This window comes from Tachysurus fulvidraco, chromosome 2, assembly GCF_022655615.1.
Source record: "Tachysurus fulvidraco isolate hzauxx_2018 chromosome 2, HZAU_PFXX_2.0, whole genome shotgun sequence".
NCBI lineage: Eukaryota > Metazoa > Chordata > Actinopteri > Siluriformes > Bagridae > Tachysurus > Tachysurus fulvidraco.
In genome coordinates, this window is record NC_062519.1 from 13,974,875 (window position 1) to 13,996,885 (window position 22,011).

Below are 22,011 nucleotides of genomic sequence, written 5' to 3' on the forward strand. Positions count from 1 at the left end.
TTTGTAAAATGGTTTTCAGCACCAGTTTTCATGGCTTCAAGCCTGCCACCCTTCTAAAGACCGTGTGAGCGCCATTATTTGGGAGCAGGGCGAGTGTAAGAAGGCTGATATGTCCGTCCTGGAGATCAGCAGCATCATCCTCACACAGGTGAGTTCCTCTTTTTTATTAACAGTTACATTGTGAGAGGAAAGTACCATAAATCCGAAGATACACTTATAAGGGGTCGATAACGATACGTCAGTAAGGATCGCTGTGAAATTTTTGATCCGTTAACATGACAAACTGCCTCTTTGAATTCATTCTAGGAAAAATTTTGTCGAATCTTGCAGCTTTGTAACTACTGAAGTTGATTCCGTTGCTCTCCTGTACCTGTTATTAAAAGTAAATCCCTCCATCTTCTCTGTGCAGGTAAAGTTGGTGGAACAGGGAATGGGTTACCTGGTCTTTGGAGGGCTGGTTACGGCCACTTTGGCCCTGCTGCCTTTCTGTTTCCGATTGGCTCAGCAGCTTGACACGACCCGTCTGAACTTCATCACCCTCAATGATTTGGTCGTCATGGCTGCTGGGAAAATGAGTGCCTACAGCCTCGCGTTCTTCCTTATCACCACTGTGGAGAGAGTCTTCCTCACCAGTCTTTTCTTCTTTATGATGTGCGTCGCTGAAAGAACTTACAAACAGGTACAGGGCTCTGCTTTTCTCTTTAAGATCTGTGAGATCACATCCCAACATGTCTCTCAAAATGTTTTGGGCACTTTGTATAAAACAACCCAAATCCATTCAGTAGCATTCCGTAATTCACAGTGTTGTTCCTTCTTGTGTATTTTTCCCCGTCATTCAGTTACTAATTGCTGAAGGTGTTATAGGGGCTGAGGGTGTCAATAACTCCTTCACTACAGAGTATTTTAAACGAGCTTGTAATGTCGTTCACAGCGGCTGCTCTTCGCCAAACTCTTCAGTCACATCACTTCAGCACGCAAAGCCAAAAAATCTGCAATCCCTCACTTTAGACTGAAAAAGGTGCAGAACATCAAGATGTGGCTTTCACTTCGGTCTTTCCTCAAGGTCCATCTATAAATAATATAATACAAAATTGAACGGAAATTGTTATTTTATTCAGCTGTTGAAAATATGCCAAATTCCTGAAGTCTGTTTGGTTTTTACAGAGGCGGGGGCCTCAGCGCTCTGTGGATGTCATCGTTTCTTCCATCTTCCTCCTGGCTCTTTCCATTGCATTCACTATATGTGCACAGGTCAGGCAACATTTGACAACGTTGGCCACCGTGGTTTCTCAGTCTGATCATGAACTCTAGTCAATGTGTTACTTTGTGGTTGTAGGTGCTGAACAACCACTACTCGTTCCTGGAGTGGGAGAGTAACTGGGAGCTGCTGGTGTGGGGCGCTGCGCTCCTCATCTTCCTGCTGCGGCTGGCCACGCTAGGGGCTGAGACTAACCACAAATACAGCAACACCTCTGTGCTGCTCACTGAACAGGTAAACACACACATGTAGGGGCAGTGGTGGCTCAGGTCCTTCAGACTCTGGGTTGTTGATCGGAGGTTCAAGCCCCAACACAGCCAAGCTGCCACTGTTAGGCCTTTTGAGCAAGTCCCTTAACCCGTATCACAGCTGCCCCCGCGCTCCGACACCAACCTCCACAGGGATATGCGAGGAAAAGAATTCCACTGCGCTTTAACATATATGTGGCTATAATAAAAGCTTCCATGTCCCAATTCATTAAAGTATTGTTTGATGTTGTCGAGCTGAACTATAAATGTAACAATCTGTATCACTGACCAATCCCATACATCACACTTTAGATTTTATTTGAAACATTTGTTTTGTTTAACATTTTTTTCTCCTCCAGATAAACTTGTATCTGAAGATGGAAAAGAAACCAGAAAAAAAGGATGACCTCAGCATCGTCAACAATGTTCTGAAACTGGCCACAAAGTTACTGAAAGTAAGTAAGCTTTGTATTACTACTATCTTCAGTGCAATGTGTGAAGGGGGAAATCTAGATTTCTAAAAGGAAAGGATATCAAAAATTCATCTCCGTGGTACTTCCTCTATAGCTCTTGTAGTTTCCTCTTTCTTTTCTGACTTTTTGACACGAAAGCCCTCATCATATGACCGTATCAATTGCTCAAACAACTTCCCAGATATCACTGTACTTTACAGATAAGGGGCTTTCAGCTGATTTTGTATTTTGACATTTCCAAGGATATAAATCATTGTTTGGAGTCTCCTTACAGATCTCAAAGGCTTCCCTGGTCTATAGCTACACATCAAACTTTGATGTGTCACTTATTTGCCAAGTGAATGACTACAGTTTTATATTTCTAACTTTGATATGTGATTGTTTTGGTGTTGCTCATTGAGTCATGTTGAAGTTTACAGACTAGCCAGAACTGAACAAGAGCACCATCTACTGGCACTTTTTTATATAAATCAAATTTATTTCTAAAGTGGTGGTTATTTATTAATATATATAGATGTAAATATATTATATGTATATATGTAAATTCCCATATGTTCTAAATTCCCATATATTTGTTACAATTTTTCAAAAACATAAACACACACAAAAACATACAAACTCATGTATGTTATATATATATATATATATATTAAACATACACAAGTCTGTGAAGGAAGATAAGAATAGTTTGGTGGACTGAGAAATTGTAACAAATATATGGGAATTTAGAACCTGATCGTACTTTGAGTGTCATTGTTATAACCTTTTATTTCTATGCCACATTTTCGTTTAGGAGCTGGACACACCGTTCCGATTGTTGGGGCTAACGGTGAACCCTCTCATCTATAACATTACCAGAGTGGTCATCCTGTCCGCTGTGTCAGCTGTGATCAGTGACCTGCTGGGCTTCAATATCAGAGTGAGTGATCATGGACTCGATTTCTGTTTAGCGACACCCACAAAACTCGAGTTTTTGCACGATATAAAGAATCAAACGAATGTTCATGTCAAGACTCTGAGCAGATTTTCACATGCATTATTGTGGATTTGTCTCTGTGTGCAGCTCTGGAAGATCAAACCATGATGAGAGTCTCTGGGAGCCTGCAGAGTGAAAGTGTCCTGTGCTGCTAGTGGACCAAACACTTACTTTCCTGCATGTGTGTGTGCAAATCTACTGGCTAAATCTACACATTCCTGTGAAACCTCATGGCTTGAATCAGCTTAATGCTGGCTGCTTTCATTTATCGTTATTAATTCCCCTGGCCCAGGTGTCTGCACTTTAAAATTTGTCAAAATTAATTTAATCAGTTTTCCTTCTTACTAATATAATGAGAAAATTCTAAGCATGGACAATGAGACACACAACAGGGAATCCCATGCATTCCTTGCCGATGCTACTGATGCTTAGCATTCTGGATATCATGACCTGGATACTCATGCTAATTAAATTTCTTACAATTGATTTACCACATTTTTCACCTTCTGAGTACATGAGTTTTTATGCCAGAATGGGAATTTCTAGTGGTTATATAGTTATATTATTTGACTTTGTTTATATTTGTGCAACTAATTTCTTGATGTAATAGGAAATTCTTAATGCATTTGAGTATTTCTACAAAATGGTTTGGTCTGAAAACTTAAAAGTCTAAATGTTTCACTCTTAGGCAATACTGCAGACATAGAAAGCCTCACCTTCACAAAACTGTTAAGTGCTTTATGGCTGTATTATGAAGAATGTCTTACACAGTTTGAGCTATTTATGGGATATAAGCAATCAAATTACTAGTATGGTGTGTGTGAAACTGTTCTAAGGGATACTGAAGTAATTGTGTTGCGTCCCTGTCAGTGCACTCGATTTAATTCAAATTAAATATGTTTCAGAAGTGTTTGAAGTGAATTGATTATATATAATAATCTACATTATTTTATTTTTAGTTTTGTGCCTTCACTACACTACTACTCTTCTTACTGTGAATATTTTTTATATACACTAGATGCCAAAACTTTGGAAGCAATGCTAACTTTGTTACATTCAGTTTTAAGAGAACAGACGGTAATATTTTTATTAACATTCAGCAACAAAGCAGTCGCATTTTACAACTATATGATTCTCTCTTCGTTTAACATCTGAAATGTAGAGTTGGTTGTTGCCTTAATACTGTACACCTGATTCTCACCCCAAGATCCTTCTGAAGCCCTATTAATCAATGAGTTACAGATGAACTTGTACTGTCAGAAATAAAAAAAAATAAAAAAAGAAAAGAAAGAGAAAAATGCAGGTGTATCTTTGTTCAATTCAGTAGTAATCTACTTAAGAACCTTAAGTTTGCTTCATTTCTATTCAGTTCCCCTGATGGTTAATATTTGCTTAAAATTGATTTCAGAAGGTTTTAATGCTGTTTCATCCTGAATAAGTTACATCAACAACCATACAATACAAATTACACTATATAGGCAAAATATTTGTGGACACCAGACCGTAAACCACATATATGCTTTTTGAACCTCCTGATTATGATTCAGTCTCCCTTTGCTTTTATGATCATTTCATTCTTGTGGTAAGGTTTTCCAATAGATTTGGAAGTGTCTGTGTGAAAGTCTGCCCATTCAGCCACTAGAGCATTAGAAAGTCCAAGTAGTGATGTTGGGTGAGAAGGCCAGATGTGTTGGGTGAGGAGGCCAGACGTGTTGGGTGAGGCGGCCAGACGTGTTGGGTGAGGCGGCCAGACGTGTTGGGTGAGGAGGCCAGATGTGTTGAGTTCTTCCACTCTTAACTTGTCAAACCATATCTTCATGGAGCTCGCTTAGTGCACCGGTACATCGTCATGCTGGAACAGGTTTGGGTTACGTTCAGTGAAGAAAGATAATAATACTACAGCATACAAAGAGGTCCTAAAGAATGATGTGGTTCCATCCTTGTGGGTTCAGGAAGCCAGAGTCATAAGTGTGATTGTTAGGTGTAAACTATTTATTTTGTCCGTAGGATAAAGATAAATGTTTTTTAAAACACTGGTTTAACCCAAGCATTATTAAAGTCACTATGTTTATTATTGTGACACTGTTTTGTAGTAAATCGACTCCTTTGCTTATTTGAAAACCCCTGGTGTAGCGAAATACCAGCGTTACCGTAATACCGACGAGATTAAAAACGCTACTAGTATACTTACGGTAAGGGCGCGATGACGTCAGCACACACCTTCAGCCAATGAGGCGGGGCGTCTCGTTGCCTTGGAAGGTCGTCAAAGCCGGTGTGCGCGCGCATGGTGCTGTGCAAGGACGATGAGATAATATTCCGCCCTTTACAGTCATGTGTTATGGCTTAAATAAGGCATAAACCTTCTGCCTCCTGAAGCCAGGCAACGAAGGTGAGTCTCTGTTCACTGACACGCACTGTTTGTGTATAGCGCTGTTTACACTGCGCCATCACCGGGCTTTGCGTTTCAGAGCATCTTGATGACGTCAGCACGAGATTGCAGTAAATGCTGTAACTGTAATGTTGTTTTCTCTAGAAACCTGGTCCTGTGATCCTCCTGCAGATGCAGAAGAGTTCATCAATAAACGGTCAGCATGTGTGATGAAGCCAAGAGATCAGAGCCCAGGGCCAATGGGAAGCAGTGCTGTAAGCAGACAACCTCCTGTTTTCTCCCTAAGCTTATGCACTTACATAAAAAAATACACAATATATGCATTGCATTTAAATATTTGACCTAGTAAACCTGTTACAGGTGTATATATGTTGGGCAAGGTGCCACCTTTAGGGTCAATTTCTGCCTCTTCCAGCACAAACGTGTGTTGTAGGTTGACTGGCATCTCTAAATTGTGTGTCGTATGTCTGATTGTGTCTTGTGATGGGCTGGAACCCCGTCCCGGGTTCCCTCACATTCTGCCCTGAGTCCCCTGGAATACATTCCAGTCTCTGAGACCCTGTGTTGGATGAGCAGTACAGAATATAGATAGATAGATGATTGATTGATTGATTGATTGATTGATTGATAGATAGATAAATGATTGATAGATAGATAGATAGATAGATAGATAGATAGATAGATAGATAGATAGTGAGTGAGTGAGGTGGGTGGGTGGGTGGTCAAATTGCAGACATTTTTAATCGATAGCTTGACCAGGCCCAGAGTAATTTCATGCATTTCATGAACCCTTGGTTCGAGGGAAGAATACACTGTAGGGAGTCTAGTCCACATGCACGTACACACTCAGGGCTGAATTAGTATAGGCAACGCACACTGACAGCAATGATAATGTCATTTTGTATTTTGATGAGGTGATCTTGACCAGCTTTTCTGTTAAACAGTTTTTCTTTCTAAAAATACAGGTCACTTCTTATAACTGCTTACAATAAAGGCTAGGTTGCAACAGACTCCGCATAGGTCAGCTGCCTCTCCAACTCATAAACCGCCGTCCCACATGTGCCACTTTAATCTGGCCTACATACCACGGTAGAATGACAGCTATGAACTCATCTGAGTTTAACTGCCAGATCGCAATCACAGCTCCGCTGGAATCCTTTGAAGCACATTAAATAATCCGATACTGAGATATTTGGGATCTGCGATTCTGGTGTTGTCATCCTTTCATTATTTCTGTAAGAAGTTAGCTGTCGTGTGCCAACCTGAGGTCACAGGGGAACAAAATGCCATAAATCATATTGGTCAGATTTTTCTTTTAGCTCCAAAATACTAAACAGCTTCTTTTCTCATGCACCATTTTCCACAGTTGTTCTACGTCAGATCCAGCGAAATCAGCGCAGACAGACGTAGTAGACAGCAAAAGCTATGTAATGGTCTCTACAGAGCCTGATTTGTTTAAGCAGAGTGAACAGATTATGAAATTTGAAAGCTAGACAGATTTAAGGAATCCAAGATCATCTAAGATCATTTTCCACTGGAGCCACGATCTGCACCTAGTCGAACAGAACGTATGTTTAGGAAGGTAGTTTAAACCAAAAAAAAAAATTTGATGATATAAATCTTTTGCCAAATAATTAGAAATTATATTTATTGATTATAAATATAATCCTCTCAGGATGAATCATCATTCTCTGGAGTTAAAGCTGAATTTTTATTGTTAAATCTACCTAAAAACTAAGGGAGTATATGGTGGATATATTTATCCTTGGCCAGCAGTGTTCAATTCAATGGGCTAAACAGCATTCAAGCTACAAACAACTTAGTGTTAGACTGAAGTCATAGTCTGAAAATGAGGAAATCACCTTGTGTCTGGCTTGAAGCAAAGCATTGATGTGATCTCTACAGTTAAATCAATGATCTATGCTGAGTCATGCCCTCATATGAGCTGTAATAATCTTTTGTCCAAGTTGAGCTGGACAGAACGTTCCCATCAGGATCAGGACAGACTTGATTTCAGGCTTACTGATGTTCATAAAATAGAGCTTACAAAAAAAAAAGTGCTGCAAGATAGTTGTCTATTATCTAATAAATTATAACATTATGGACAGTAGAACGTTTTAGAAAGTAGAAATGATAAAAAAAAAAAAAGATACTAGAAAAGTCGTATAGTTTTAAGTCGAAAGTCGAGTTAAAAGTCGAATTTTAAATAATGTTTTAATTAAGGTTTATTCAGTAAGTAGTCCCTGTTCTAGGATCAGTAAGTGAACTCCGAAACAAGAAAAGGAAATGAGGGATAAACGTAAAAGTTTTGTGCATCACCTAGAGTGCTCACAAGTAGCAAATTGAAATGTGTGTAACTTGCGTTTAAAGCATGTGTGTGTTGAACTCTAGCGTGGGCATCTTACATGACCAACTCGCCAACTCTGATCGTCATGATTGGCCTCCCAGCGCGAGGCAAGACCTACATGTCAAAGAAGCTCACACGTTATCTCAACTGGATTGGAGTTCCAACTAAAGGTGTGTGCTTTTTATTTAAGTTTGCATTCTTTAAATATATACATTTTTTTATTCACTAAAAAGAGTTTCTTTCTGCGTTACATTTGTCAAAAGCTGTGAAAGAATTCTCTGGCACTGTGTTTTTGAATTCTTGATTCTGATTGGTCAGAAAGTGCAGATTAAGTTTCCATCAGAGCAAATCTGAGAGGTTTAGAGTAATGTGCTTGGACTAATCTAATCTAATTCTTTCAGTAACAACAAATTCACATGGGAGACGTTTGCATAATTTATGTCAAAAAAATAAATAACTAGATTACAAAATGTGCTTTTAACATGTGTATACTGTTGATATGGTTATTAAAATTTATAGAAGGAGTAGTGACAGAATCAGAATCAAAGTAGTGACAGAATCAGACTTTTCTGGATGTTCAACAGCATTAAATGTAACTACAAATGGATAAATATTCAACGTGCCATGTTTAAATAAATGAAAAATAATGAGAAACACTTCACAACATCATGTTATCGTAAAATACAGAACCGTGGCATAATAATGGCGTCATTCCACCTCATCAGTGATTATTGTCCTTTATCCAGCTTTATGTATTGTTTTTTTTTTTCTCCTTTAACTGAACGGGTTCTTGCGCTCTTCTTTGCAGTCTTTAATCTGGGGGTCTACAGAAGAGAGGCTGTGAAAGCATATAAGTCCTATGACTTTTTTAGACACGACAATGAAGAGGCCATGAAAATAAGGAAGTAAGTTCAGCACCAATAAATCAAAAACCTATTCAGTGTTGTTACCATGTCGGCTCCTCGCGCGTTTCCGTAATTGATACCAGTTATAATATGGGATAGTGCTAACGTAAACACCACCTGCAAACACTGCTGGAGCTGCTGCTCATGCTGTGCACTTATGTATTTATACCGCATTAATATTGCATTAATAAGCATTTATTATTTATAAAGGTTTCACTTCATGAAGGGCAAGTTTGCAAATTGGATTGGGATTCGTGATTTGTAACGGGAAAGTAACAGAGACCGTTTTAACGATAACTTGATAATCTACTGCATTACATTACATGTTTGTTTCGGTCTGTCGTGGGTTATGTGGTATGGATACTTTCCCTGCTCACAAATTTACTATGATAAAAAAAAAAGACAAACATTAGAAGCAATTTAATCATCCAGAACTTTTAAGACAAAAAAAAGGAGCATTTATACTATTTCAAGGAGATTGAAGGAGGGTATATTAAGATGAGCAGATGTGTAGTCAGGAGCTGCTGAGTGTCAGTCATGAGAACTCAGGCTCACGCTTTTATAAAGCACTTGTCTTAGGTCCACATGGTGACTTTTACACTGTTAAAGTGTTTGAAGTGCTGAGTGCTGACTTACACAAACACAATGTGGATTTTCTATCTATCACTTTCTGCTTATCTTCACCATTAACACTATTTGTGAAGTGTTAACCTCCTTAATCCTTTTAGGTTAATATATTTTCCCCTCTGACTTTTAACAGAAAAACACGTTTTTACCCTAAAATGATTATTTTTGTTGTTGTGGCATCTATGTTAAATATAATAAACCATTTAAATTATATCTAATATATCGAGAGCAGGTGAGATTAAGGAAGGGGCGGGGCTAAAAATAAAACCTTTTTTTTTTTTTGCATTTACATAACATGTGAGAATATAATTACAAATATGTATAAAGCTATGCTGTCCTCTACAGGAAGTGTGCATTGGTGGCGCTGCAAGATGTGAAAGCTTACCTGAATGAAGAAGGAGGACAAATTGCAGTAAGCTTCTGACATAAAACCTCTCAAATTGCGCAGTGTTCTTATAAATCGTCCAGGTTTCGATGACGTTGCAGTATAATTACTTGGGTGTTTTTTTTTTTTGTTGTTTTTTTTTTGTTTTTTTTGTGGTTGAGGTATTTGATGCCACGAATACGACCCGAGAGAGACGTGATCTCATCCTGAATTTTGTAAAGGAGAATGCGTATAAGGTGCAGTACACTTTCAATTAATAAATTAAAGTCTGATGTGATGACTTCATGGCATAATCAAGGTGTTTATTTGCGCAGGGGTTTTTTGTGGAGTCCGTCTGCGATGACCCGGATGTTATCGCTGCTAACATTTTGGTAAAGAAAAACGTTTCATCTTCCTTTGTAGCCTCTATAGTAATTATCCTTTATGTAGCTTATTATCTCTGTGTACAGGAAGTGAAGGTGTCGAGTCCAGATTACCCAGAAGCTCACAGAGAACGAGTCATGGACGACTTCCTGAAACGTATTGAGTGCTACAAAGTCACTTACCAACCACTGGATCCTGATGATTATGACAAGTAGGACCATTTATTGAAGATAATACTTTGGAGGGAAGGAGGCTTTCTGTAGTTAAATCCTTAATGTAAAGATTAAATCATATTAATTCACAATACTATGATTCTGTAGATATTACCTGTCTAGATGCAATTATGTATTGTCTTCAATTGGCTGTTTTTTTCTTTTACTTTTTCACCCCATGTGACAAAGTGGTTAATTCTTGAAGGATGAGACGTTGTCTTTTTTAAAAAAAATCTTCTTCTAGTTATTTTTAATAGTGTGGAATGTTGGGGGGAAAAAATGTAGTTTTTGTTATCACTCACGACCCAGCAGCTCTAAGACCTAGAGAAATTCTAATGCCACGGCATACAAGATAAATGACATAATCGTGCTTTCAAATTCTGATATTTTTTTAGCCGTGTAGTGTCTGTGGACTCCCAACTCCTCTTCTCCATTTTCAGAGATCTGTCATTTATTAAAGTGATGAACGTAGGTCGCCGTTTCCTGGTGAACCGCATACAGGACTACATCCAGAGCAAGATCGTCTACTACCTCATGAACATCCGTGTGCACTCTCACTGTATCTACCTGTGCCGGCACGGCGAGAGCGACCACAACGTGCAGGGGCGCATCGGGGGAGACTCTGAGCTTTCACCCCGCGGCAAGCAGGTCTGGGCATGAAGAGAACAGAGATGTGACTGAAAAAGTGTCTAAAATTAGCATCTGTGTGAGCAGATCGCTCTCTGCTTAGATGTTAAAGGAGTAGCGGGATTATTGGGTTTAATTCATTGATATATCGTAGCATTTATTTCAGCTCCCGATGATTTCTTCTCTAGTTTGCAGCAGCTCTGCGTGGGTTTATTGAGGAACATGGCTTGTCAGATCTGAAGGTCTGGACCAGCCAGCTGAGGAGATCCATTCAGACAGCTGAGGCTCTGGGAGTGCCATATGAACAGTGGAAGATCCTGAATGAGATTGATGCTGTTAGTATGCCAAATTAAGCTTTAAATGAAGTAATGTATTGTACGATTTTTATTATTTAGCTGTGTGCACTGGAGCTACGAGACTAGTATCACTAATGTCCTTATTTTCTGAATGTATACGTCTCCTAAAGCCATTCTGGCCGAGTCTCCTAAAGCATAATGATAGAGTTCTTATCAAAAGTTATCAAAATGTAATACAATTTAGCTTTAAACCGTATCTAAAGCAAACATTTAACGGTACGCTAAAGAAATATCAGCTGCCAAACATCTAGTCTGCTTCAGTACGTTAGTGTCCACCCAAAGCATTTTTTTTTAAAATCTGTACTTTTATAATAATTTTAGCATCGTAAGGTAAACTACAGAAATAGCAGTGCATGAAACTCCTATAGTCATGGTGAATTGTTATTGATTTCAGGGTGTGTGTGAGGAGATGTCCTATGAGATGATTCAGAGCTCCTTCCCGGAAGAGTTTGCACTTCGAGACCAGGACAAATACCATTACAGATACCCAGGAGGAGAGGTGCAGTCTGGCTGTTCTCATGCTATAATTAACTATACAGTATTAAGGTTAACATCAATGATTAAAGAAAAAACTCCACCCTGAAACACTGTGATGTGATGCGTTTAGTGATTCTGTTGCTAATTGGTTGGTGCCAGTTATATATCGTCTTACATAAGGTGAAATCAAAGATAAGGGATGGCTCCTTAAAGAACTGGACAGACTAAAGGAATAAAGTGGTTCTGCTAAATACTACTCACACCACTATCACCAGCCAAGTCAAACTCCACAGTGTTGTAATGTAACAAAGTAAAAATACTTCGTTACTGTACTTAAGTAGAAATGTCACGTATCTGTACTTTACTTCGCTATTTAAATTTATGTCAACTTTCACTATTACTCCACTACATTTTCTAGATAAAATGTATACTTTTACTCCGTTATATTTCCAATAAGCATCTTCGTTACTCGTTACTACAAAATAAAATCAGAAGAAATGTGTGCGACTGTAATAAGGGAGGTTTGGTGAATCACTGCTCCTAGATTGCATTACGCTCCGCACGCTCTACGGAGAAGCACAGGCACGCGCAGCGTGCACGCGCAGTCCGAGCTGAAGGCATTTATAACGTTAATCGGCTGAAAGCCGCGAATACGGCGAAGAAAAGCAGTGAAATTTCGCTATGCTTATTACCAGAGTTGTAGCACAAACAAAATATTAATGCAAACATTCCATTCAATACTAAATAAAAAGAACATTTATTTATTTGGTCTTGAAGCCTGAAATAGGCACAGGCTCCCCGTGACCCGAGGTAGTTTGTGGATAAGCGGAAGAAAAAGAGTGAGTGAGTGCATTCATTGGACACACTGTTTGTAGAGAATGCACACATACATGAACTGATTTGATTCGAGACTGGCATCTTTACATCATGCATAAAATTTTGGTGTCCACTTTTGCCATTTAATAACACCATGACGTTTGGCTTACTATGTAGTCATATAATATATTATATATAACTCTTCTTGTTTTAAATTCTCATTAAAACCCCTAAAGGTGAAATCCTAGAACCGCCCCTGCTCTTATGCCTACCGAAAATCACTGAAATTGTACTTTTTACTTTTACTTCAAATACTTAAGTACATTAAATATCAGAAAATGACTTTTGATACTTAAGTACAGTAAATATCAGATACTTTAAGACTTTTACTTGAGTAGTATTCTAAAAGGCAACTTTCACTTCTACCAAAGTCTTTTTCTAGTACGATACTTGTACTTTTACTCAAGTATTGCTTTCTAGTACTTTATACAACACTGAAACTCCACACCGTTGAAGATCGCATGCTAGACATTATTATGCAAATAAGTCCTTTATTATTATTTGGATGGAGAAAACAATTCCAAACTTTTTATGTCTCTAATTCCTCCTTTTAGTCGTATCAGGATCTGGTCCAGCGCCTGGAGCCAGTGATTATGGAGCTGGAAAGACAGGGAAATGTTTTGGTCATCTGCCACCAAGCTGTCATGAGATGCCTTTTGGCTTATTTTCTGGACAAGAACGCAGGTTTTACTTACAAGCACACACTTTCGTATACTTATACATTTACGGAGCATTTTATTTCAGCTTTCTTCATTTTGTAAAAAGATTTGCGTGGAACCAGAGGTGATCTCCTCCTGTTGTAGCCCATCCATCTCATGGTCCTAGTTTTGTGTTCTGACATGCTTTTCTGTTCACCATGGCTACACAGAGTGATTATTTGAGTTACCGTAGTCTTACTATCAGCTGAAATCAGTCTCACTTTTCTCATCAACAAAGCGTTTCCCCCCACAGACCTGACTCTCACTGGATTTTTTTGCTTTGCGCATATTTTTGTGTAAACCTGAGAGGATTTCTTAGAGAGCTCGGCAGTTGAAATGTATTCAAACCAGCCTGTCTTGCACCAGCATTGATGTCACTGAGAATACATGTTTTCCCCCAGTGTGATGTGAGCATTTACTGTATCTGCATGTATTTTAGGCATAGTGCTACTTCTACAATTTAATTCAATTGTATTTGTATAGCACTTTTAACAATGGACATTGTCTAATAGCAGGTTTAAGATTAAATGTATATTTATGCAGTTTTGTCTGATTAGAGAATTTCTTGAGGTGTAAATACAGAATATACATAAACACTCTTTAGTATTCTTTCTAATGTCATGTTTCCCCCCCCCAAACAGATGATCTCGCGTACTTAAAGTGTCCTCTCCACACTGTCCTGAAGCTCACCCCTGTTGCTTACGGTAGGACCAGAGATAAACATGCCCTTATCACATGTTCATCCATCAACACCCATGTGCTTCTAATGGTTACCTTCTAACCTTCCAGGATGCAAAGTGGAAATGTTTTACCTGAATGTGGAGGCAGTGAACACACACCGAGACAGACCTTTAGTAAGTCAGCTGAGCTGATCTGTCTCAGCAGCACTCTGACAATTTCTGTGACATCTATAGATATATATAGATATTGTGATTTATTTGATTTGATTCCATGCTGATCTCTCAGAATAACTGCTTGGGGCATGCATGCAAACCTTCCACTGATCCAGCATGTGACTTTGAATGGCATTTTTTTTTCACAGCACTGCTGCCTGTATATCTTCTTCTGCTTCCGTTTTTTTTTTCCGGCCCGTTACAAACTTCCCTCGGTCCAATGATCACTTGTGACAACTTCAGTTTGTTTTCCCCTTATTAAAATGTGAAGTTCTACCTGTTGTGAAATCATTTCACTCATCCGTGGTTGGTCTTCAATGGTTAAACCGTGTGTTTTGGTGTTAAGTACGTCGTTAACAGTTGGAGTTTTAACTGCTGGTTCACCCGAAATATTTCAAGCCACCTTGATATAATTACGTGTCTCATAATTTTACTTTACTTACGTTGTATCAAGTGTAACCCATGTGGTATTTTTCTACCCTTCTAGCGATCATTGTTCCTGTGTGCCAATACTGTCTACCTTGGCCTTTTCAACTTCCACATACATAATACCTCAAACTAAACGCTCTTCCTCTTGGTAGAAAGAGAAAATACTGTATTGACATTTGACATGATAATTGCTAGCTAGTTGCATATTAGCTGGTTTGCTCACTATCCACCATGCTGAGTACACACGAGTAGCTATTTAATTTCCATATGCAAGCATTACAACAATCAAGAAGAACAGTTTAGGCTTGGGTTTATTTAAGAGTCTGCATTAATGAAATATAACCATGAGAGGAATTTTTAAACAAGAGTTCATATAGCATCTCATTTTAACTGAGATGCTATAAACTCTACTTTAGTATCTTCATATCTGATAATACTAGACCGCTTTATAAAAAATAAAGAAAAATGACGTATCGTGAAACCAGTATGCTTTGTTACGTCTTAAAAAAAAAAACATATTTATAAATAGTTCGATATGCCAGAATTCTCTTCATATACCAGGCTGATTTGGAAAGCTCAGGAGGCAAAGTCTGAAAAAACTTTGAACACTGGAACAGGTTTTAAAGGAAAACATTTTCAAGTCAGCAATGGCATGTTGTAACAGTATTGAAACACAGACTTCATAATTTATGTATCTGCCATGTGTATTTTACTGGAATCTTTGTAGACTCTGAAGCTAATATGAGGCCCGGAGTATTCACCTCGCTCTGTTTCAAACTCTCTCTCTCTCCCTCTCCCTCTTTCTTTCTATCTCTTTCTTTGTATAACACTCATGGTCTCTCCCGTCTCGACCCAGGGGCAAGTTCGGAGGACTCCGCCCCCTCTGCTGCTCCGACGGAATAGTTACACCCCTCTGTCCAGTCTCGACCAGGTCAAACGTCCGCGCCTGTACAGCGCCGGAAACCGGCCCTGGCTGCCCCTCGCTCCCTCCCCCTCAGCCCTGCACTTTCCTGACACTCCTGAAGGGGCGCTGCTACACAGCCAAGTTAGTGTCCATGGTCGTTATGCTGTTAACAGCAGACTAACTCAATTCGTCCCAATCGATCCAGTTCAGTTCTCTCCTATTTCTTCTTCATGTCTCATACTGCACTGTATCAGACAACTCGTCCCCGTTCCAGCCAACCCGTGATCCCGGTCGGGTTATCGACATTTTGTGCTGTGGTTTATGTTCATGTCTTGTTTCTCGCGCTTGTTTGTGTGCATGACCTCTTGCAGGCTTGTGTGTGTTTGTGTTTTTGGCACTGTACAGTGCCCTTAGTGACCCTGGCAGACTGCATGTTGTCTCTATCTCTCACACTCTCTCTCCCTCAGTCCTTATGGCTTACAAGCTGCTTCCTGTAAGCCTTGTAGCAGAGAGTCATCGTTGGAGTACTGTGATGCACCTCATGCATTGTGTGTGTGTGTGTGTGTGTGTGTGTGTGTGTGTGTTGTTTTTTTTTCCTTCTGACACTGATATCTGAGAAATACTGCCTTAACATTTACAGACCAAACACATTATGAAGTAAAAACGCTCTCAACCTGACCGAACATATTCAATGTCCAAAATGTACTTCTTTAGTTTTAAATGGAAGCTAGAAGACTAATATTAGCACAAACTGCTTGTTTTGTTCAGAGTTGTGCTCAAGTTTGCGTACCCTGAAAGAAATTGTAAAACATTGGCATTTACTTTGAATATATGACTGATAAGGCAAAATATTTTTTTCTTATATAAGGATAGTCGTCACGTGAAGTTGTTGATTATCACATATCACATGTCAACCCTGATAAAAAGTTTATATATCCTTGGTTGTTTGGCCACATTATAAACACACTGGTTGACACACAGCGGTTCAAATATCTATTAAAGTTTTTACACCTGGGACTCGTCAGCTTTGTAATTGTAATTAGTGTCTGTGTATAAATAGTCAGTGAGTTTCTCAGCTCATGAGATGATGCACTGACTTGGTTACTGCACAACGGGGAAGACAAAAGAACTGCCAATGGACCTGCGTAATAAGGTAGATGAACTTTATATAGCAGCGAAAGGATATAAAAAGATGTCTTAACACTTGAAAATGCCAGTCAGTACTGTTCAAACTCTCATAAAGAGGTGGAAAATAAGAGGTTCTGTTGACACTAAGTCACAGTCAGGTAGGCCAAGAAAGATTTCACCAACTACTGCCAAAGGAATTGTTCTGGATGCAAAGAAATACCAAAAGACAGTTTGAGAGAAATACAGGCTGCTCTGGAAAAAAAAGTGTTGTTGTTGTTTCAAGGAGCACAATAAGGTGGTACTTAAACATAAATGACCTGCATGGTCGAGTTGCCATGAAAAAGCTGTTACTGCGTCCATGCCACAAAGAGGCTCGCCTTCAGTAAGCCAGACAGCATCTAGACATCTAGACAAGCCTCACAGCTTCTGTAGTTGTTGTTTGGAGTTATGAGACCAAAATTGAACTTTATAGTCACAACCATAAATGCTATGTTTGGGAGAGAAGTCAACAAGGCCAATGGTGAAAAGTACACCATCCCCACTGTGAAGCACGGTTGTGAATCTATGTTTTGGGGCTGTGTGAGCTCCAGGGGCACAGGAACGTTAGTAAAAATTGATGGCAGGATGGATGCTGCATGCTATCAGAAAATACTGGCAGACAATTTGCATTCTACAGCACGAAAAAAGGGTGAAGGTTCTGGAGGCCATCACAGTCTCCTGACCTCAATATCATTGAGCCACTTTGAGGAGATCTCAAACGTGCAGTTTGTGCAAGACGACCAGAACATTTACAGGAACTGGTATCATTTTGCCAAGAAGAATGGGTAGCTATACCACCTGAGAATTAAAGATCTCATGAAGAATTATTACAAAAGACTGCATGCCATCATTGATGATAAAGGGGGCAATACAAGATATTAAGAATTAAAGGTATGCAAACTTTGGAACAGGGATTACATCCTTGCAAATTTTCCCAATGTTTGTAAACTTTTGAGCACAATTGTATATAGACCAGTAGGTCTAATATTTTAAAAACAAAACGCAAACTGGAATTGTCTTCAGGATTTGGTACAAAATATGAGAGAAATTTAAGACACTATTAAATTCTTGACTGTTTTTTTTTTTGAGGACATCCTTTTGCTCGTTTAAATAAATGTCACCTGAGCACATCAATGTGATGATTTAGACGTACAGTTTATTATAGATATAACCTTCCATTACTTAACTCCATTAATTCAATAACAATGTCCTTAATGTGTATTCTTACAGGGTTGGTTTTCATTCTGTAATACCGTAACAATTTATAGATTATTTTCATTCAAAGCATGTCAGGTCATATTTTATATCCTTTTTATAGTTACATGTAATATTTTGATCCCTGAGTCAAGTTGGATTCTGTTCTCATTTACGTCTTCGCAGTTATAAACAGTCTTCCATCATCTTATACTCTCAGTTCAGTTGAATATGAGAACAATGCTATAACACGGTGTCCTATTTCCTGAAGACTTTCCAATCGAAGGACAATGATTGGTTACAGACTGGTACAAAGCGTTGGCGCTGGAGACTCCTTCTATAATTGTTAAATAAACTTGTCCTTAAAGAAAACATAATCATTAATATAAGAGTATTAGTCAGTTTTCACGGTAGAAACTATAACGCATTAGAAAGAGCGCTTAAATCTAAACCTTACAGCCAGAACTAGTTTCATAGCTTTTATTGTCAACACCTTCCGACCAATCAGAATCTGGAATTCAGCAGCACTGTGGTGTAAATGTGCTTAAAGCGTATTAATGTGTGCATACACCTCTTGATGATGTTTGTAATATCATACACTGTATGTGCTTAATATCATGTTGATTGTGTTAACTCAAGCTGATTGGTTTGCTTTGGCCATGTGACTACAGCACTGCGTTTCCGCTCTGTGTGTCTCCCCCACCATGCCTCACCCCCCTACTCTCTCTCTCTCTCTCTCTCTCTCTCTCTCTCTCTCTGTACTCTAGTTTCGAGTATCAGGCAGTTTTCTGTGAGTATATTTTCCCCTCTGGATTTCATCGTTTCTCTCTTTTGCTCCCAAACACTTCATGACTTCTTGATGGGAATGTTCTGTCTTTTTGTTTCAGTAGTAATTCCATATTGTTTAACGTCTGCTGTATATCTTACTATATTCTGCTGCATGTCCCTCCTGTGTTGGTTCTGCTGGTATTCAGTCACACTTATCTAAACAGTTGGGTTTTTTGCTGTGTGTATTTTATGAGGTAACGGGTGACTGAATTACAGTCTGCATGTATTATTTGGACAATATCAGGCTTTAATTTAAAGATATCTTTGCAACTGTTATCCATATAGGAATCATTATGTCATTATATTTATGTGACTGCATAAATCTGCCCAAGGTGGTCTGTCCCTTGATATAAGGTTCTGACAGGAGGCTATTTTCAGTTCCTGCTTATTTTCTGGGCTTCTCTGCCGTCATTCTTGTCTTCTGCACATTTTCAGGGACTGACTCGACTCACTGAAGAACATTTCTGTTTTAGAGCACTCCCTGCTTACCGAAAAATATCTAGAAATGAGTTGATAAAATGATGAAGAGCTTTAATTAATGTTCACTAAAAAAGACAAGGTGATTTATTTGATTACCCTCGAGACTCCTGTAGATGTTCCTAGCTGACACGAGAGGAACCTGATGTGGGCTTCTGCTTTTGTAGCTCATCTGCCTCAAGGTTAAGCAGGTTGTGAGGTTTGAGCTGCTTTTCTGCTCACCATGGTTGTAAAGAGTGGTTATTTGCACTACTTTTATCAGCCCTCTCGCTTTGGATTTCAGAACATCAATGGATGTTGCACCATTGTGTGTAAAATCAAGTCACTGCTTTGTGTGGAAATCCCAAGAGATTAGCAGTAACTGATATACTCAAACCAGTCCATCTGGCACCAACATCCATGCCACGGTAACTGAGATCACATTTTTCCCCCGGTTCTGCTGTTTGATGGGAAAACTAACCCAACGTGTATCTGAGGATGAATGAGCACGGCTTCAGAAGTTCCTTTATTATGTCGGTACAAGCCAAGCCGTGTATATGATTCCTATATGGCTTATACACAAACATTTTTAAATTAAAGCTGATGTTCTGCTCCTTAACCTCTTCTACCCCAGTAGTTGAACTTCCACCAGTGGAATTGTGGGTCCAAAACAACAAAACTCTTTCTCTGTCTACATTTTTATCATTATTATTATCCACAGCTTTTTGCATTTTTTGTGAATGAAACTGCTTAATATTGTTTCGTTACCTTTGCTACATATAAACAACTTTTCAAATTTGACAATAAGAGGCTTTTCTGAATTTGGCTAACATTTTAAATCTGATGCTGTTCTTATTTCCCTAAAGACGTACTTTTTCCTCTGCAAAGACTTTGATTTCTATTATTATCTGGGATGTTTTTTTTTTTAGGAATCCTTGTGTGAAGGAATCGTCTTTGAAGGCCCAGAAGACGTCGCTGGTTGTTTCCGCTATTGATTAGCCTCGAAGGTTGGGTGGAACTTCAACTCAACGTACAGCTTCAATCTAGCACTCTGTATAAAGCACTCTATTAAAATCTGCATTACTGACGACTGCAATACCTTCACCGGCGTTACCCCAATACATGCGTTCGGGAGCGCCAGATATTTGCATGTGCGCTTTAAAAAAGTGGCACATTTAGAAATCAAGCTTTAATGCTCCTTAGTTAGCATGTGTGGGAGCTTGCAAGCTGAGAATGCAGACATTTAGCCATGACAAACCGGTCAAAGGCCAAGTGTGATTCAATTTAAAGATAAACATTTAACATTAATGCAGTTTTTCTTTAAATTTTGTCATAGAATTTTAACCAAAGATGTTTTAAGTCATATTAACTTATGTCATATCTGGGTGATAGTCTGATTCGGGTGTTGTTTAGTCCTCATGTTTTTTTTTGTTTTTTTTTTTAAGGCAACAATAGTTTTTAGAAAACACTGTAAATGTGTAACAGGGTTAAAAGTTTGCGATAGAATTAGCAAACGCACAAAGTGAGCTTATCTAACATCCGTCCTATTGATACGAGCAATTAAAAACTTTCCGACTATTTAAATAATTTGTAAACAATTTAAGTAATATATATATATATATTTTTTAGAAGAATCATTCACTTTCGGCTGATCATTTGGAAAACACTGGTGTACGTTCTAAATGAAAAATAAACCAGAGAATTTTGCTTTTCTTTTTCCCATGATCTTTAGGGAATGTAGAGGATTTGACTTCCTGCTGATTGTTGGAATATTCCAAGTATTTGATATTGCTGTATGTTGTGGGACTAATGTACAGTTTTATGATCTATAATGAATGAGGTTGTGTATTTTTATGATTTTCCAGGTAAAGTGTAGTTATAGTGGTCTGGAACAGGCAAGAAGTGCTTTAGATAAAAAATAATTGAGCAGAAACACATATCAGATGCTGTGAAAGATACATAACTTAAAAAATTTTTTTTATGTAAATTTATTTTTTTTGGGGATTAAATGGCACCTTGTTCATGAACTCACCCTTCCATGTCATCTTGATTATCTGTCACTCCTGAAATGCTAAATCGTGGCTGTAAACCGAGACTTTATTACAGATTTATTTTACATAGTTCAAATAAGATCCACACAGATGGTTCTCTAAAACTGGGTTAATGTCGAACTGAAATGTTGACTTTCTATTTTAGGAAAATGTTTTGTGTTACTTGAGTTGATATTTGGGATGATGTCACATTATGTATACTTTTATACATAATTGTACAGAAATGAGGTCGAGATGGTAAATCGGCGCAGCCTTCAGGTTGTGTACTTGTACTTTTTATATAGACATACATTTGAAATATGTCTAAGATCTAAGGTCTGATTTCTTGTAAGTCAGCTGCATGTAACATTTCCCACATATTGCTAAATGTATCCGAGCTTTTGTGCAAGTCAGGACAATGTTTGGTGCCAAGAAAAGAAGAGAAAACTATTTATTGTTTAAAAAAAAATTTGTGTGTATATTCTGTCTTTTCTGCTTTTCAGTTATGTGCTCTTTATGTGCAATAAAAGGCTCAAGTCAGAAACCAGTTTCAAATCCTAATATCATTTTCTCACATAGGTTTTTCTATTAAAATCAAACAATTCTTCACTAATGTAAGCCACATAAAAGTGGTAATGACAAGAACGGATCAAGAACTAGTGCTGTGTAAATAATCACTATCGTAGTAATTAATTGTATTGTGCAATTATTCATTAAGGCATTTTTTGTTTGACATGATCAGAAAAACATTTTTTTTTTTTTGCTTCTTTGGTTTTGTTCCTAGAAAAGAAAATCCCATAGATAAATAGACAGATAGGCAGATGTTTTTTATTACTTTAACATGACATTACCTTGTCAACTTGAAATGTTGGGTATAAACGTTTTGACTTTGC

General features: G+C 38.3%; 2 protein-coding genes across 10 annotated transcripts in view; both read left to right on the top strand.

Moving 5' to 3' along the window:
* Positions 1-3,865, top strand: part of phtf1 (putative homeodomain transcription factor 1) — a 7,528-nt gene extending 3,663 nt beyond the window's left edge. For both annotated transcript variants that reach the window (XM_027176352.2, XM_027176358.2), the window contains exons 10-17: positions 20-148; positions 410-679; positions 932-1,063; positions 1,165-1,251; positions 1,337-1,492; positions 1,866-1,961; positions 2,773-2,898; positions 3,043-3,865. In XM_027176352.2, the coding sequence (XP_027032153.1) occupies positions 20-148; positions 410-679; positions 932-1,063; positions 1,165-1,251; positions 1,337-1,492; positions 1,866-1,961; positions 2,773-2,898; positions 3,043-3,063 (1,017 nt within the window). In that variant the 3' untranslated portion in view covers positions 3,064-3,865. The remainder of the gene's footprint in view (positions 1-19; positions 149-409; positions 680-931; positions 1,064-1,164; positions 1,252-1,336; positions 1,493-1,865; positions 1,962-2,772; positions 2,899-3,042) is intronic.
* A 1,323-nt stretch (positions 3,866-5,188) lies between these two features.
* Positions 5,189-21,662, top strand: pfkfb2b (6-phosphofructo-2-kinase/fructose-2,6-biphosphatase 2b). Of its 8 annotated transcripts, none has more exons than XR_007139596.1 (17): positions 5,189-5,344; positions 5,489-5,598; positions 7,736-7,861; positions 8,500-8,596; positions 9,569-9,635; positions 9,770-9,844; positions 9,923-9,979; positions 10,058-10,182; positions 10,624-10,831; positions 10,999-11,145; positions 11,561-11,665; positions 13,074-13,203; positions 13,859-13,921; positions 14,007-14,071; positions 15,396-16,596; positions 18,572-18,594; positions 20,018-21,662. XR_007139596.1 is itself a non-coding variant. In XM_047809233.1 (17 exons), exons 2-17 carry the CDS (start codon positions 5,547-5,549, stop codon positions 20,085-20,087), a joined length of 1,599 nt encoding a protein of 532 aa, XP_047665189.1. In that variant the 5' UTR covers positions 5,189-5,344; positions 5,489-5,546; the 3' UTR covers positions 20,088-21,662. The 8 variants fall into 8 exon arrangements, 6 of the variants coding, with proteins under 6 accessions (XP_047665189.1, XP_047665192.1, XP_047665201.1 ...); XM_047809233.1 differs by having other exon boundaries at positions 15,396-15,584; XM_047809236.1 differs by lacking the exon at positions 18,572-18,594 and having other exon boundaries at positions 15,396-15,584.
* The last annotated feature ends 349 nt before the right edge of the window (positions 21,663-22,011 follow it).